Here is a 13,264-nt window from a genome sequence, read left to right on the forward strand (position 1 = left end):
GGTGTGTGGATCCCCTTTCTCCCTGGATCACATGAAAGTGTTCTATTAATGTGAATTGGCTGATGTTTGAGAACACTATGCTGGGTAGCTATGAGGTGTAAGGAATCTGACCCAGGGAGCTGTGGGGCTATGACACATCAGTTCTTCCCAGGAATTCTCACTTGCTGGATGGGAAGAACACGAGACAGGTCCTGTACACTGGGTGAAGCATGTTGTCACTGTTGTGGTTGTTGGTATTTGGTTTGCTTAAGGCAGTGAGACAAGTTCCATGTTATACCAATGTAAGTGGAATTTTTTCACTGCCTGACTGTGACTACCAAGTGTCAGGCTGTCTGTCTCACCTGACTTAGTAAGCAAAGGTCGGGAAAATGAATCAGTTTAGCAGGTGACAAACGTATATAAACACAGCATGGCTAAAATTGACAGCTGCCTTAAGAAAGGCACTGCAAGTCAGCACTGCTCCACTTATTTCATAAGGAATGCTTTGCTGGAGTTCAGAATAAACATTCAAAGTCTAGGAATGCTCGTAGGTTACCTGGCAGGAGGGAGAGAAGGAAAATCTTCGGCCTCCATCCCATTCTTCATCCTTTTGCCTGTGTTCAGTTTTCTCTTGCCCACATGGCCAGAAAAGAGGGAATGCAGCTTGTCTCTTCCCAGGATGGATAAGATGGAACTTTCAGCCCAGTTGTTTGGACGTAGTGGTTGAAGTTACAGTGTTACATGTGTGAGTCTTTCAGGAAAAAACCCATTCCACTTCAGTATAGACTCGTCTCAACTATAAACACCCAAAGCACATGTCACTGGAATAGGAAATTCACACCAATCACAGAATTTTCTTTTAAGTAGAGCATGTTTTCAGTTCCATGGTACTTTTGGAAAATCCTCCCTTGGAATACACTATTTCAGAGAGGAAAAAAATATTTCTTTCATCATAGGTTGTGAGTTACAGGCCTTGAAACACATGTAATAAAAATATATCCACATCAGCACAAGATATAAAAAAATGATTGCTGTGATAGGATTAAACCTGACACAGAAGTGCTTAGGTTTAAGTCAGTTGTTTTCATGGCAATGTCTAACAGGTGACAATTTCTAGAGATTACCATAAAGAAAAGTGAATTTATGAATTGTCTGTGAATACAGAAATTATTAGCATGTTAAAATTTCAATGTCCAAAAAATTGCCATGCAGTTATGCAAAATAGGGGCACAACTCTTTAGAGCACTAATTGGCTCTTTGCTTTTGCAAAAATCTGACATTGTTCTGCATTTGCTTTGTTCCTTCATTCAAAATGTACTGGATGGGCCACCAAGGCTGCAGCTGTCTGGTTATTCTCCACTCTGAGGCATCATCGATTTATGTTTATATTTCCTGCTCCTTCTTGCAAAGATTTATTTTATTTGATTTTATTTGATTTTACTTTATTTTATTTTATTTTATTTTATTTTATTTTATTTTATTTTATTTTATTTTATTTTATTTTATTTTATTTTTCTAAATTGCTGTTTGATTGTAGGGAAAAAGTAGAAGGTTTTTGGCATTTCAGTGCCCAGCAGCATGACTTCCACGTGTTGTTGCAGCAACCTGGTGTCAGTTTTTCACTTAATGAAACCTTCCAAGTCCTTAAAAAGAATGAGTCTCTGGTGCCAATCAGGGTTTGATCCTGCCCGGGTTTTTCTCCTTGACACCCCACCAGATTGGGCCCCAGCTTTTTCATAATTCTATTAATAATTGTTCTTTCATATTCCTCTGAAAATACCTTCTTAGACTGGTACAATGTCTACTGTGATGTGATGGGCTGTAACCTAATCCACACTGCTGAGAGAATATCTGATTTTTACCTCCCACATGATTATCTGTAAGTACAAAAATGAAAGTTTCTGCAAGAACCAGGTACAAAAACTTAAACTTCCACATTGCTAAAACAATTTTTTAAATTTAGCTACACTCATTAAAAATATTTTCCCCCATCTGTGTTTGCTTGCAGAGCTGGCAGATGAATGCCAAGTACCTTGGATGTTTTGTTTCTGATGTTTTCAATTAGTCCAGGCCCCATTTTGGATCACTGGGATTAACTTTATGTCAGGAACAGCCATCACTGGGCAACAAGTCCAGTGTTGCCATGGTTTTAGACAGTCAATTTCTTGTTTTATCTCTTCATCCTGAATAGTAGCATTTTTTTGGTGTATTCCAGGGAAATGCAAAACATTTATGCTTTAAAATCATAAGCAATGCTCCTGGGCAGTGACTAAACTGTCTCATTTAAAGACATGTCTTTTTTCAGTAATGCCTAGGAATATCTGCTAGCAAATCAGGGATTTCATACCAGGAGATCCATTTCCAGAACTGGACAAATGGTTAGATCTGATATTAAATTGAATGGTGGTAGATCCACTATTTTAAGGGCTCTAGATGAGAGCATCAGCATGCTGGACAACTCCCAAGCTGAGATGCACTGCGAACCCCACTGGTAATTCACTCCTCAGCACCCTAAAAAGACACACTATTGCTCTGTATTTGGTGACAATGGAGACTGGCTCTTGTTTGCTGAAATACAGTATCTGTATACAACGTGAGGAATTTGAATTCAGTTGGAGATCCTCTGCTAAATGCCAGAAACTCTACATTCATTTCTGCACTCTGAGAGGAGCAAAGGAGGGAATGGTGAAATCTGCACACAGTGACCTCTGCTAATAAATCTGAAACATTTATTTCAAGATTCCTCTTTGTGAGTCTTCTCATTTCAATGAGAATAAGGTTGTCTGTATATGCATGGATGAAAATTGAGTGAACATCAGACATAAAAAAAATCTTGGTGAGTAAAGACAACTAGAAAATCTTACAATGAACTGAATGTAGGCCATTTTCTTCACTTACTGTTTCTCACTGTTGACAACAACAAATTACATAGATACACAATAATAGCCAGGACAGCAGAAATCTGACCATCTGGACAAGCAGAACTGGAAGTGCTGGGTGTTTGGTTGGATTGGATGATGTTGACGGTCTCTTCCAACCCTAACGATCCTATGATTGTAACTAGATGGTCTTTAGGGTCCCTTCCCACCCAAACCATCCTATGACTCCATCATTTATTCCATTTGCCAGAGCTCAGACCTCTGCTCAAGGACTAAGGCAGGCATTTCTATGGACATATATATATATAAATATAGATAGATAGATAGATAGATAGATAGATAGATATAGATATAGATAGATATATAAATATAGATAGATAGATAGATAGATAGATAGATAGATATAGATATAGATAGATATGTACTACAGGCGCTCAGCGGCGCTTTCCGTCCCATTTTCCCTGCCGTGCCGCTCGGCCGTGGCCTGTCCCGCCCCCGCTCGCGCGGCTCTCCCGCTCCCGCAGCGCCCTCCGGAGGCGGCGCGGCGGCCCCGCGGCCCCGCCCGGCCCGGGGGAGTTCCCTGCCGTGCCGGAGCTCCGCCCGTGCCGGGGATCGCAGCGCTGCTCGCGGCGGTTCGCGGGCCGTTCCGTCGGTTCGTTGCGGCGGTGAGAGCCCCGCAGCCGCCCGGGGAGCGATCGAGAGCGGCCCGGCCCGGCCTGCTCGGGAGCGCCGCGCAGCACAGGCGGGAGAGCGCGCTCAGAGCCCGGCGGCTCCGCGGCGGCCACGGCGGGGCACAGACCCCCCGGGGACCCTGCGGGCCGAGGTACGCAGGCTCGCCATGCCCGTGAGGCGGGGCCGCCCCGGGAGCGGCCCGGGAGCTCGGGCACGCCCCGCGGCCCCGCGGCCCCGACATGGCGCAGGGCGGCGGCGATTCCTCCCCGGCCGGGGGCCGCGTCCCGCTGCCCTCCACCTCCCGGGACGGGCCGCCGGCCTCCCGCGCTCGCCGTCCCCCGCCGAGGACACGGAGGAGGAGGCGAGCGAGTGTGTCCAGCGGCTGGAGATCGGCAACGGGGCCGACAACGAGCACAACAGGTCGATCCGCAGCAGTACCGGGAGCTCATCTCCAGCGTGCACCGTAAGGCGGGCGCGGGGCGGGGGCCGGGCTGGCGGCCGTGAGGGCTCCGTGAGGGTCCTGCGGTTGTGGGGAACTCCGGGTTCCTTGGGCGGCTGATACTTCGGGTTCGTGCTCAGGTCGACATTCGCCTCCCGGGAGGCATTTGTATGGAATGACAGCATCATGGAGTGGTTGGAAGGGACCTTAAAGCTCATCTTCTTTCACCCCCTGCCATGGGCAGGGACACCTTCCAGTATTCCAGGTTGCTCCAAGCCCCGTCCAGCCTGGCCTTGGGCACTTCCAGGGATGGGGCAGCCATCTCCGCTAGCATAAATTCAACCATAAAAATCTTATGCCATTGAAGTAAATGGAAAATTGCTACTTCAGTCTTAGTTAATGCATAAGCATTAATAAAGATGGAGCCTGTATCATCCTGGAATTAATGTGCTATATATTCTGTATTTTCGTGTGTATGACAGGGAACGAAGCAGCCAGTTTTGATTAGGTCGTGAGTATGTATTTGTATTGGGTTTGTGCGGCCAGGGTTTTTGTAGCAGGGGGGGCTGCGGATTTGAGAAGCTGCCAGAAACTTCCCCGGTGTCTGCAGAGCCAAGAGGGACCCCCCACTGGCCAAGGCTGAGCCCATCAGTGACCGCAGTAACACTTCTGTGATAACATATTTAAGAAGGAAAAAAAGTAACTGTGCAAAAGTATTTGCGACCAGAGAAGAGAGCAGCGAGAACCTGTGAGAGAAGCAGCTGTGCAGACCCCCAGGGCGGTGCAGCAGGAGGGGCAGGAGGTGCTCCAGGTGCCGGAGCTGAGGTGCAGCCCATGGTGAGGCAGTTGTGCCCCTGCAGCCCAGGGAGGGCCACGGGGAGCAGAGACCCACCTGCAACACGGGCAGGGTCCTACACTGGAGCAGGGTCGTGGCAGGGACCCGCGGGCCCATGGAGGCTGGAGTCTGTGCAGGGACAGAGCTGCTGCCTGTTCCTGAAGGACTGCACCCTGTGGAAAGGGACCCACAAATTCCTGAGGCAGTTTGTGAAGAGCTGTTCCCATGGGATGGACTCACGCTGGAGAAGTTGGTGGAGCACTGTCTCCCGTGGGAGTGACCCCACGCTGGAGTAGGGGTAGAAGGGCTCCTCTCTCTGAGGATGAACCAGTGGCAGAAACAACATGTGATGAACTGACTGTGACCTCCATTTCCCTCCTCTACCCCTGGAGGGGAGGAGGTAGAGAATCTGGAATAAAGTGAAGCCCGGGAATGAGGGGAGGGGGGGAGGAAGGTGTTTTTAAGATCTGTTTTACTTCTTATTATCCTGCTCTGATATTATTGATAGTAAATTCCACTAATTTCCCCAAGTTGAGCCTGTTTTGCCTGTTACAGTAACTGCTGAGGGATCTCTCTCTGCCCTTTTGTTCTATTTTCTCTCCCCTGTCCAGCTGAGGAGGGGAGTGATAAAACTTTGGTGGGCACCTGGCCTCCAGTCAGGGTCAAACAAGCACAGTATTTCTCAATGCTTCTGTGTTTAAATAATTTAGGATTTCATGTGTGTCTTTTCTCCCCCAGAAAATCGTGAGGAGATGCTGAGTTCTAAAAGCAACAGATTGACAGAAGCTTTGGAAGAAGCCAATAAACTGTTTGAGAAAGGTAAAACAAATTCTGTGCTCTTTATTCAAGGTGTTTAGCCAAGTGTGAGACGATGATGCCTTGTAAACAAGAGAGTTGAGGTCCAAGTACTTTATCAGAAGTTCTATATAATTTAAAATAGATATGTTTAGTTGAAGATTGTTTAAGTTGATATGAGAAAATAAATATTCCTGTTTATTTGCACTTAGAAATACTCTTTGCTTTATTTTGACAATGTATAGAAGTAGTACACATAAAAGTATCAGTGTAGAGGGGTTCATTTCACTTGGAGAAGTGGAAAACATGTTGATAAAAATGCGTTTGTTCTTTGTCAGTGTCACTCTCTCCTATTCTCTCTCCTTTTTTTTTAATGCAAATATTATTATAAGGATTAAGTAAGTGTGTTAGAGGTCATTGTAATAAAATGATTTACAAAGCTCTAATGGCAAGATAGACCCTATGCTGAATTTTATTATTATATTTTAGACAATTTCACATTGTCAGCATAAAATCTTTTCTGTGACAGTTTGCCGTGCACGAGAGGCTGCGCTGGATGCCCAGTTTCTTGTCTTAGCATCCAATCTAGGCAAGGAGAAGGCCAATGAGTTACACTCTGAGATGACATCATTTGATGCAGCAACATTTGCGGAAGACTTGGTAAGTTCCAGCCTCTGAATTTGCCAACAGTTTTTTGCTGGAGGTTTGCCCTGTTTGTTACAGGATCATAAAACAAAATCCTCAGCTCGTACATGGCAGCTCTGATGGAACTGAATGCTCTTCCTGTGGATTTCTTTGATTAACTTTCTGTATCTGGTTAGTGGTTTTAATTGTTTTAAATTACGTATTAAGCATTTCCAATAGGGGAAAATCCAACTTAAAATGCAGGACCCCCCCCCAAAAAAAATTATTGCACTGCTGCTGCTTTATCACAGTTCAGTCAGTTCGTGCTCTTGAAGTCTTTGCAGCTTTTTTTAAGTCACTCTTTTGTAGTTTCTCAGTAGCTAAGTAGTTTCTTTATCCTGTCTACCACTTCCTGTGTTTTGGGATAGAGTCCTTAAGGCCCTGTGTCACTGGCAGGACTTTGGATGACTTGAATGCTTTTAGATGGGACATGTTTGTCTTTTTGTACTGTGGCTGGGTGGAAGAGTTGGTTCAGAATAGCTTTTAAGCAGGCTGTTGGGTTTTTTCCTCCTTGAAAATGTTCCCTTATGTTACAGCAGATTAATAAGGAATCTGATTCTTTGGTCAGGCCTACAGCTCTACAGTATAAAACCCCATCAAGTTCAGTTGTTTTGTTGAAGTTTTTCTTGGCTTAGTGTGGACTGGTGGATGCAGGAATAGGCCAAATAAGTTGTTCTATGGTATTCCTGGGAATGTGTGGTGTTCAGAAATTGTGAGATATCTGAGCTCTCTGGTGCAATTTAAGTAATGCTCTGCTACTTCATATGTCATTGAAAATTTGTTGGAATCTAAGCAGTTTTATTTACCTGTGGCTCTTTTTTTCTCAGCTTAACAGAAGTTATCTGTTTTCACAGTATGTTCAGGAAAGTCCTTATGCAGTGATATTAAACATTAATCTATCAGGCAAACACCACAATACAATTTCATGGTTTCACCACGAATGTATCTCCTGGTTTAAGTGAATTTTCACTGCAGCTTTTTTTCTTTTGTAGCTGACCCTCATGGGTATAAATCGCATAGAAGTAGAAGAAAATGATAGTGAACCTGGTGGTTTTTTACCTCGTGATGCCTGGCAGAAAGTGGGAGAAGAAGCACTAAAGTACTTCAGAAGAGCACCTACCTTTCACTATATGTAAGTTCCTTTAAGGAAATACTATATCCTGCAGCACAAGGTAATGCCCTTAATGGAGTCTTATCTTTAATGCCCTGGGCTTGAACAGAGTTTAATCTGAGGTCACAGCAGAGTGTCAGCAAGGACTTCTGTGTGATCTTTCTTCTTTTGCTACAGTGAACTCCTCATCTCCAAAATATTTAATAATATTTCTTGCTTTGGTTTTGGTTTGGCTACAGAATAATATCACTAGCAAGGTATTCTTGAAATGCCATCAGAAGTGATCCTCTTTCCTATGGAAAGCTGACTCTTCCCTCATCATTGTCTCCCTGTACAAGCTGCAGCCAGAATCAGGAATACAGGAGCCTTTTTGGTGGGTTTTTTTTTTTCTTTCTCAGGCAGTTCCAGAATGTCAGTCCAGGGAGGTCTGTATCTTTTACCTGATGATTGTATTAGTGTGAAGAGACTGACAGTTGTTCTTGTACATCTGTGTTAATGGGTTGTCTCTTAGAGTCTTGCAGTGGATCTCCTGAGAAAAGTGTAAAGTAATGACTGATACCTAAAGATAAAGCTTCATCACATTCAGAGATTTCTGGAAAGAACCATCCCCAAAAGTTGCTCCCAATATATTGGCAGCCTCATACCAGAACATGTATAGATTTCTAAGCATGCAGTGTAAACCACATTTCCATGTATGTGTTCTTTGTATTTCTGTTAGGTTGGGATCTTTCAAGTCTGATCCTCCTGTAGCAAAGCAACGGATTGAGAGACAGAAAAGGGCTTCAAAAGGAGAAGCAAAACAGATGATGCCTGCTCAGGTTTGTAAAGCATTACCTTTATTAACCATTTGTTCTGGCATAGTTATTACTAGTGACTTCTAAATCTTTCTGTTCATGTTGTTTGGGTTTTGTAATTCCAAACTGTGTAGTACTTGTGACATCCCACCCTTGAGGGGAAGGGATCAGCCAAGATTCGTAGATGCCTGTGCTGTCCTGGGTTGTGCTTTAACTCCAGGAGCCAAAACAAGGATGTTTGTCACAGAAAAGTGCTGCCCTATCTCCATATCATTCTTTTTCCAGCCACATCCTGTTCTTCTTCACAGTGTGTTATTTGCACAGTCCTTGGTTGTTGCTACCAGCAATCCTTGTGTGGCTCCATAGCCATCCAGCTGTGTTTGGAACATACACATCAGCCCTTTCTGGGCTTCTACAGTACCAAAGGACTCAGACTTCATTATTAGGCCTCTTGATTTGTTTGTGTGGACTGCAATGTTTCACTGAGTGGAGGGAAGTAGGATTTACAGACTAATTTCATGTTCAGAAATATGATTTACACACCGATTTTTCAAGTTCAAGTGAGCTTACTTGCTCTTATGCCTGTTGCTTTAAAAGGAAACAGAAAAGAAGCTTCTTTACAGGGGTGTGGTTTCCCTTTTTCTGTAAGAAGTGTCTGACAGGGTGTGGCATTTGCCCTGAAATGTGATTAACAGCAGTTAATTAGCTCACTTCAACACTGTTTTTTCTGCCTTCTGCTTCCCTCTTCTTTCTGTCATGCACTGGCAGAAAGGCAGAAGTCTGGGCATACTTAGAGACTTAACTGAAACTTTGAAAACATAAAGCATGGTGTTTTAGGGAAGCTCAGACTGTGATAATGCCAGGACATGGAGGCAAAAGCTTGATTATTGTTTTCTAAAATACTTAATAGTAATTGAAATAGTGATAGAAAGGATTCTGTTGCACTTTGTACTGGGAAGAAGAGGAGCTGGAGGGTTTTTGAGTTGCTTAAAAATGATCTGTATTAACCTCACAGACTGTACCACAGTGTATCCCAATTCCACAGAGCTATTGAAGAGTAAGTGTAGCCCCTAATGGGCTCAAAACATACAAGCCATGGCCTTTCAAGTTGATATTTTAAGATGGGACCTAAACCCTAAAGCTCTCAGCAAGCTGTCTCATGTTTGCATAAGTGTGTTTGTAATAGTGCATGTAGGGAGAAAAATTCAGCTTTTATGTTCTGTGTTCATAAAAGGCCCTGTAATACAACAGTGGTTATTTGAGGTGAAGCTGTGTTTCTTTTTCCCAGTTAAATCAAATGGAGGAGTCTCATGACGAAACCACAGAAAAAGAAGTAGAGAGGATCTTGGGAATACTGAACACTCTCTTTGAAAATGATCGTAAGTATGAGGAAATTAGGCATTAATTGGTGAAAATGAATATTTGCTGGTTTTTTACAGTTAGGAGTGGTTAAACTACAGAGCCAAAATGAGGTGAAGTTTGCAAGCAGAAATCTTCATGTAGAAGCACATATACCAACTATGGATTTGTTATGAACACTCGTCAGGGGCTGTTTGACTGCACAGAAAATGTGAATCCTCTCCCCCTGATTAGAGCCTGCCACTTTTCAGAAGGCAACCAAGTGATCACTGCTTATGGATCTGCATGGGGGAAAAGATGGAAGAAAATAATAAACTCTATGAAAGATTTGTTTCTTTTTGCAGGGAGCTGGGAATTCAGCATTATAACTAAATTGACAAACATTCTGCTAGGTTTTGAAAGGAGTACTGTCTCTCTTTAAGTTTGTTTTACATCTTTTAACTCTGTTTTAACAAAGCCATTTTTACACCTCCAGCTGAAACACCTATTTCCTTCTTTGATTTTGTGATTGATCCAAACTCCTTTGCACGCACTGTGGAAAACATGTTTCATGTGTCCTTCCTTATAAGGGTAAGGCATGATATGTTCTTGAAATCTCACTTTAGATATGGGAATTATCTAGACATCCTGATTTGTTGGTTTTATGTCTTCAAGATCGAAAAATTAGGTTTCAAATATGAGGAATACTAATTTATTTTCTACAAAGAGCCCGTGATATTTTGGTAATGAAATAAAAACGAAAATAGAGTTGACAGACTAATTTTTTTCTTAGATCTTTCTGCTGCAATCGATTTACCAGCAAAACAGTTGTGAAATTTTGCTGTCAATATGCTTTTCAGAAAAGATTCTGACTTACATTTCAGATATAAGAAAGTAGTCACGGAGTATAGAAGAGTTATTGAGGTTGTAGAAGAGTATGTTAGTGCAGGGGTTTATATGCTTTTCAAATGCATAGATTTGCACTTCAAACTATATTTAGTTTGTCTAATAAACAAAATTAATTTTCAAAGTCAAAAACTGACAAAGATATTCTGACTAAATTCAGGTTTATAATGAATAGTGATGTGATTTGATTATGAAGGGTTACCTTCAAGTGTATTTAATGAATAATAATGATTTTAATAAAGCAAAACTTTTATAATCCAAGTTAGCCACTGTTCCATATGGGCTGCATTCTTCATTAATAAGTGCTATATTTAAATACTTTTGTCCTATTTGTTATGCCAAGGAAGATTCTTTATCAATATATGTACCTGTTTATGATTATGTATTAAGTAAAAACATGAAATCTCAGTGCATTATCCTAACTGGATACCTCTAACTTCTGAAACTTTAAATCCCACTGTCTTTTAGGATGGTCTTGCAGAAATAAGGCTGGATGATGATAAATTGCCAATAATAGGTAAAATCTAGCTTTTAAAAGAACCTAATTGTTTTTTGCTACAACATTACATGTTACACATTCACAAAGTTTCAGGTTTATTTTTAGCTGGGGACAGTGAATGTAATTGAAGGTATGAAGAGATTTATGAGGAGTTGAAAGGAATGAGTCTTTTCAAATATCAATATATGAAAAAAAGACCATTATGCTGATTTATACAAATTAATTCTATTAAAATAAATCAAAGGTTATTACCTTTCTTTTCAAGTTACATTTTTGCTAAAGTATTTCTTGTGTGCAAGAAGTCTCCGTTGTCTAACTTGAGTTGGGAACTGCTGCAGCTTCAAAACATTTGGAAAGGAAATTCCATGCTACACGAGTCTTTGGCTTTCATTCCCACAGGATATCAATGGGGTTAAGACTTTGGTGGGATTTCATAAGGAATGAAATACTTACATCTTTCTGGGACTCTGCAAAACATTAGTTCCTAAATGTTGAAGAGGTGAGATGAAGGAAATCTCTTCAGCAGTGTATGGTACAGGCTGTTGAGAGGGAGTAAGTGGGGGGAACATGCAGAATTGATTTGATTTTTGTGGAGCTTTTGTGTTCCTGGTGGACACTGATTTTGCAAGTGTAAATACTGAAACTATTGTGTTTTGATCAGAGTCTACAAAATTCAGGAGGGTAGGGGAGGAGAACCGAGGACCTGGAGCACGGAAACAAGTTGTCATGTCTCTGACCCAGGAAGAATGGAAGGTACCATAGAGACCATTTGATACTTTGGATTAGTTCTTTTTTCCTTAAATGTAGGAATGCATCCGAGAGCTGGGCTGTTGATGCTCTCAGGAGGAGAGGTGTTCCCATGTACATCATCACTGCATTTGACCTTACAGTGCCAGAACAATCACATTTCTAATGGGTGTTTTTAACTGCAGGAAAACTGAGAACTGGGATAGCAATTCCATCTTTGATCCCTGAGGCCTGCTCAGTTTATGTGCTTTTTAAGCTGTGCACTGACTTGCCTTTACTATTTTATATGAGGCCTGTGTAAATACAGAGTCTGTTTCTTCCCTTCCATGTACTTACTTCTGGAGGGGAAGTTCTCCTCACTATTTTGCTGTTTGTAGTAAACCTTAGAAGACAAAAAGTAGTTTTGAGCCCATACAGTTCTTCTCCTTTGTCCCTCACTTAGAATATGCAGGAGAAACATAATAATCTGAAATGGTGCTTTAGTGTGAGAAATTTCATTATTAATTAATTAGTAATTAATTTAAAGTAGCAATTAGTAATTAATTAGTAATTAAATTAAAATAGTTCAGCTCTTGTGACTGACTGACTGCTGTCATCTCTAACCAGGAGATCGTAGAAGTATTTGAAATAACAGAAGCCATGATTAGCCCTCCTTTTCAGAGCACTGAAGAGGAAATGGAGACAGAGTAATTTTCCAAGTAAGTTCTTTTAATAAATCAAATTCAGTAAGGATCCAGTGCACGAGTTCCTTATGCACCTGGAAGAACTGCAGGGAAACTACGTGGCACTTACAAATGTAGAACTGTAAGCAGGGTGACTGTAATATGTGGAACATTGCTGTGTTCTTGCTCTCTTCATGGAACAAAATGTAATCTAGTCTTGTATGCAGTAATTAACTGGGGGAAAAAATCCTTTATTTTTACGTTTCTTGGTCAGTTCAGTGATAGACTTGAGTTAATTTTTGGAACTTCATACTCGGAATGCAATGTTGGGAAGAATCATAGCTTAGTTTTTCTGTCTGTTTTTTTAACTTAGTGGCAGCTGATGTTGTTAATACAAGTAGTCTGAAGAAGGACTTAGAGGGAACCAGTCTGTCTTCTGTTCCTACTTCCCTAAAAATTTTTCAGTGATAGGACTGAATTCTTTTATTGTCACAATTGTTTTGTAATTTCCAATTTTATTGCATATTGTCTTACTGTCTTTTTCTCTTCCCCTAGGTGCCTTATACTTCAGAATGTTTTCCTCAAGAACTGTTTTATGTGTATATATTGTAAAATTAAATTTATTCGTATCATCTCAACACTATATAAGCTGCTTTGTTCAGAATCATGGAATGGTTTGGGTGGGAAGGGACCTTAAAGACCATCCAGTTCCACCCCTGCCATGGGCAGGGTCACCTTCCACTGTCCCAGGTTGCTCCAAGCCCCGTCCAACCTGGCCTTGGACACTTCCAGGGATGGGGCAGCCACAGCTTCCCTGGGCAACCTGAGAAGTTTAGACTTGTCACAGGGTTATTACTATATACTCCCTGTTTATTCTGGCTTAGTTTACTACTTTATATAAAGCTTACTGAAACTCAACAGCTT

General features: G+C 41.8%; 1 protein-coding gene across 2 annotated transcripts; it reads left to right on the plus strand.

Moving 5' to 3' along the window:
• The first annotated feature begins 3,816 nt into the window (after nucleotides 1-3,816).
• Nucleotides 3,817-12,971, plus strand: NSMCE4A (NSE4 homolog A, SMC5-SMC6 complex component). Of its 2 annotated transcripts, none has more exons than XM_018078526.2 (11): nucleotides 3,817-3,993; nucleotides 5,543-5,623; nucleotides 6,129-6,259; nucleotides 7,276-7,415; nucleotides 8,113-8,212; nucleotides 9,477-9,567; nucleotides 10,023-10,117; nucleotides 10,901-10,949; nucleotides 11,593-11,684; nucleotides 12,285-12,376; nucleotides 12,714-12,850. In XM_018078526.2, the coding sequence occupies exons 2-10, from the start codon at nucleotides 5,557-5,559 to the stop codon at nucleotides 12,366-12,368; spliced, it is 849 nt and encodes a 282-aa protein (XP_017934015.1). In that variant the 5' UTR covers nucleotides 3,817-3,993; nucleotides 5,543-5,556; the 3' UTR covers nucleotides 12,369-12,376; nucleotides 12,714-12,850. The 2 variants fall into 2 exon arrangements, with proteins under 2 accessions (XP_017934015.1, XP_017934014.1); XM_018078525.2 differs by lacking the exon at nucleotides 12,714-12,850 and adding an exon at nucleotides 12,896-12,971 and having other exon boundaries at nucleotides 3,886-3,993.
• The last annotated feature ends 293 nt before the right edge of the window (nucleotides 12,972-13,264 follow it).

The sequence above is a fragment of the Manacus vitellinus genome, unplaced genomic scaffold, assembly GCF_001715985.3.
Source record: "Manacus vitellinus isolate BGI_N305 unplaced genomic scaffold, ASM171598v3 scaffold_40_pilon, whole genome shotgun sequence".
Lineage (NCBI taxonomy): Eukaryota > Metazoa > Chordata > Aves > Passeriformes > Pipridae > Manacus > Manacus vitellinus.

Coding starts and splice junctions, on each gene's coding strand:
- NSMCE4A (XM_018078526.2), top strand. CDS start 5,557: ATGCTGAGTTCTAAAAGCAACAGATTGACAGAAGCTTTGGAAGAAGCC. Junction 9,568..10,022: donor CACTCTCTTTGAAAATGATC/GTAAGTATGAGG, acceptor TTACACCTCCAG/CTGAAACACCTATTTCCTTC. Junction 10,950..11,592: donor TGATAAATTGCCAATAATAG/GTAAAATCTAGC, acceptor TGTTTTGATCAG/AGTCTACAAAATTCAGGAGG.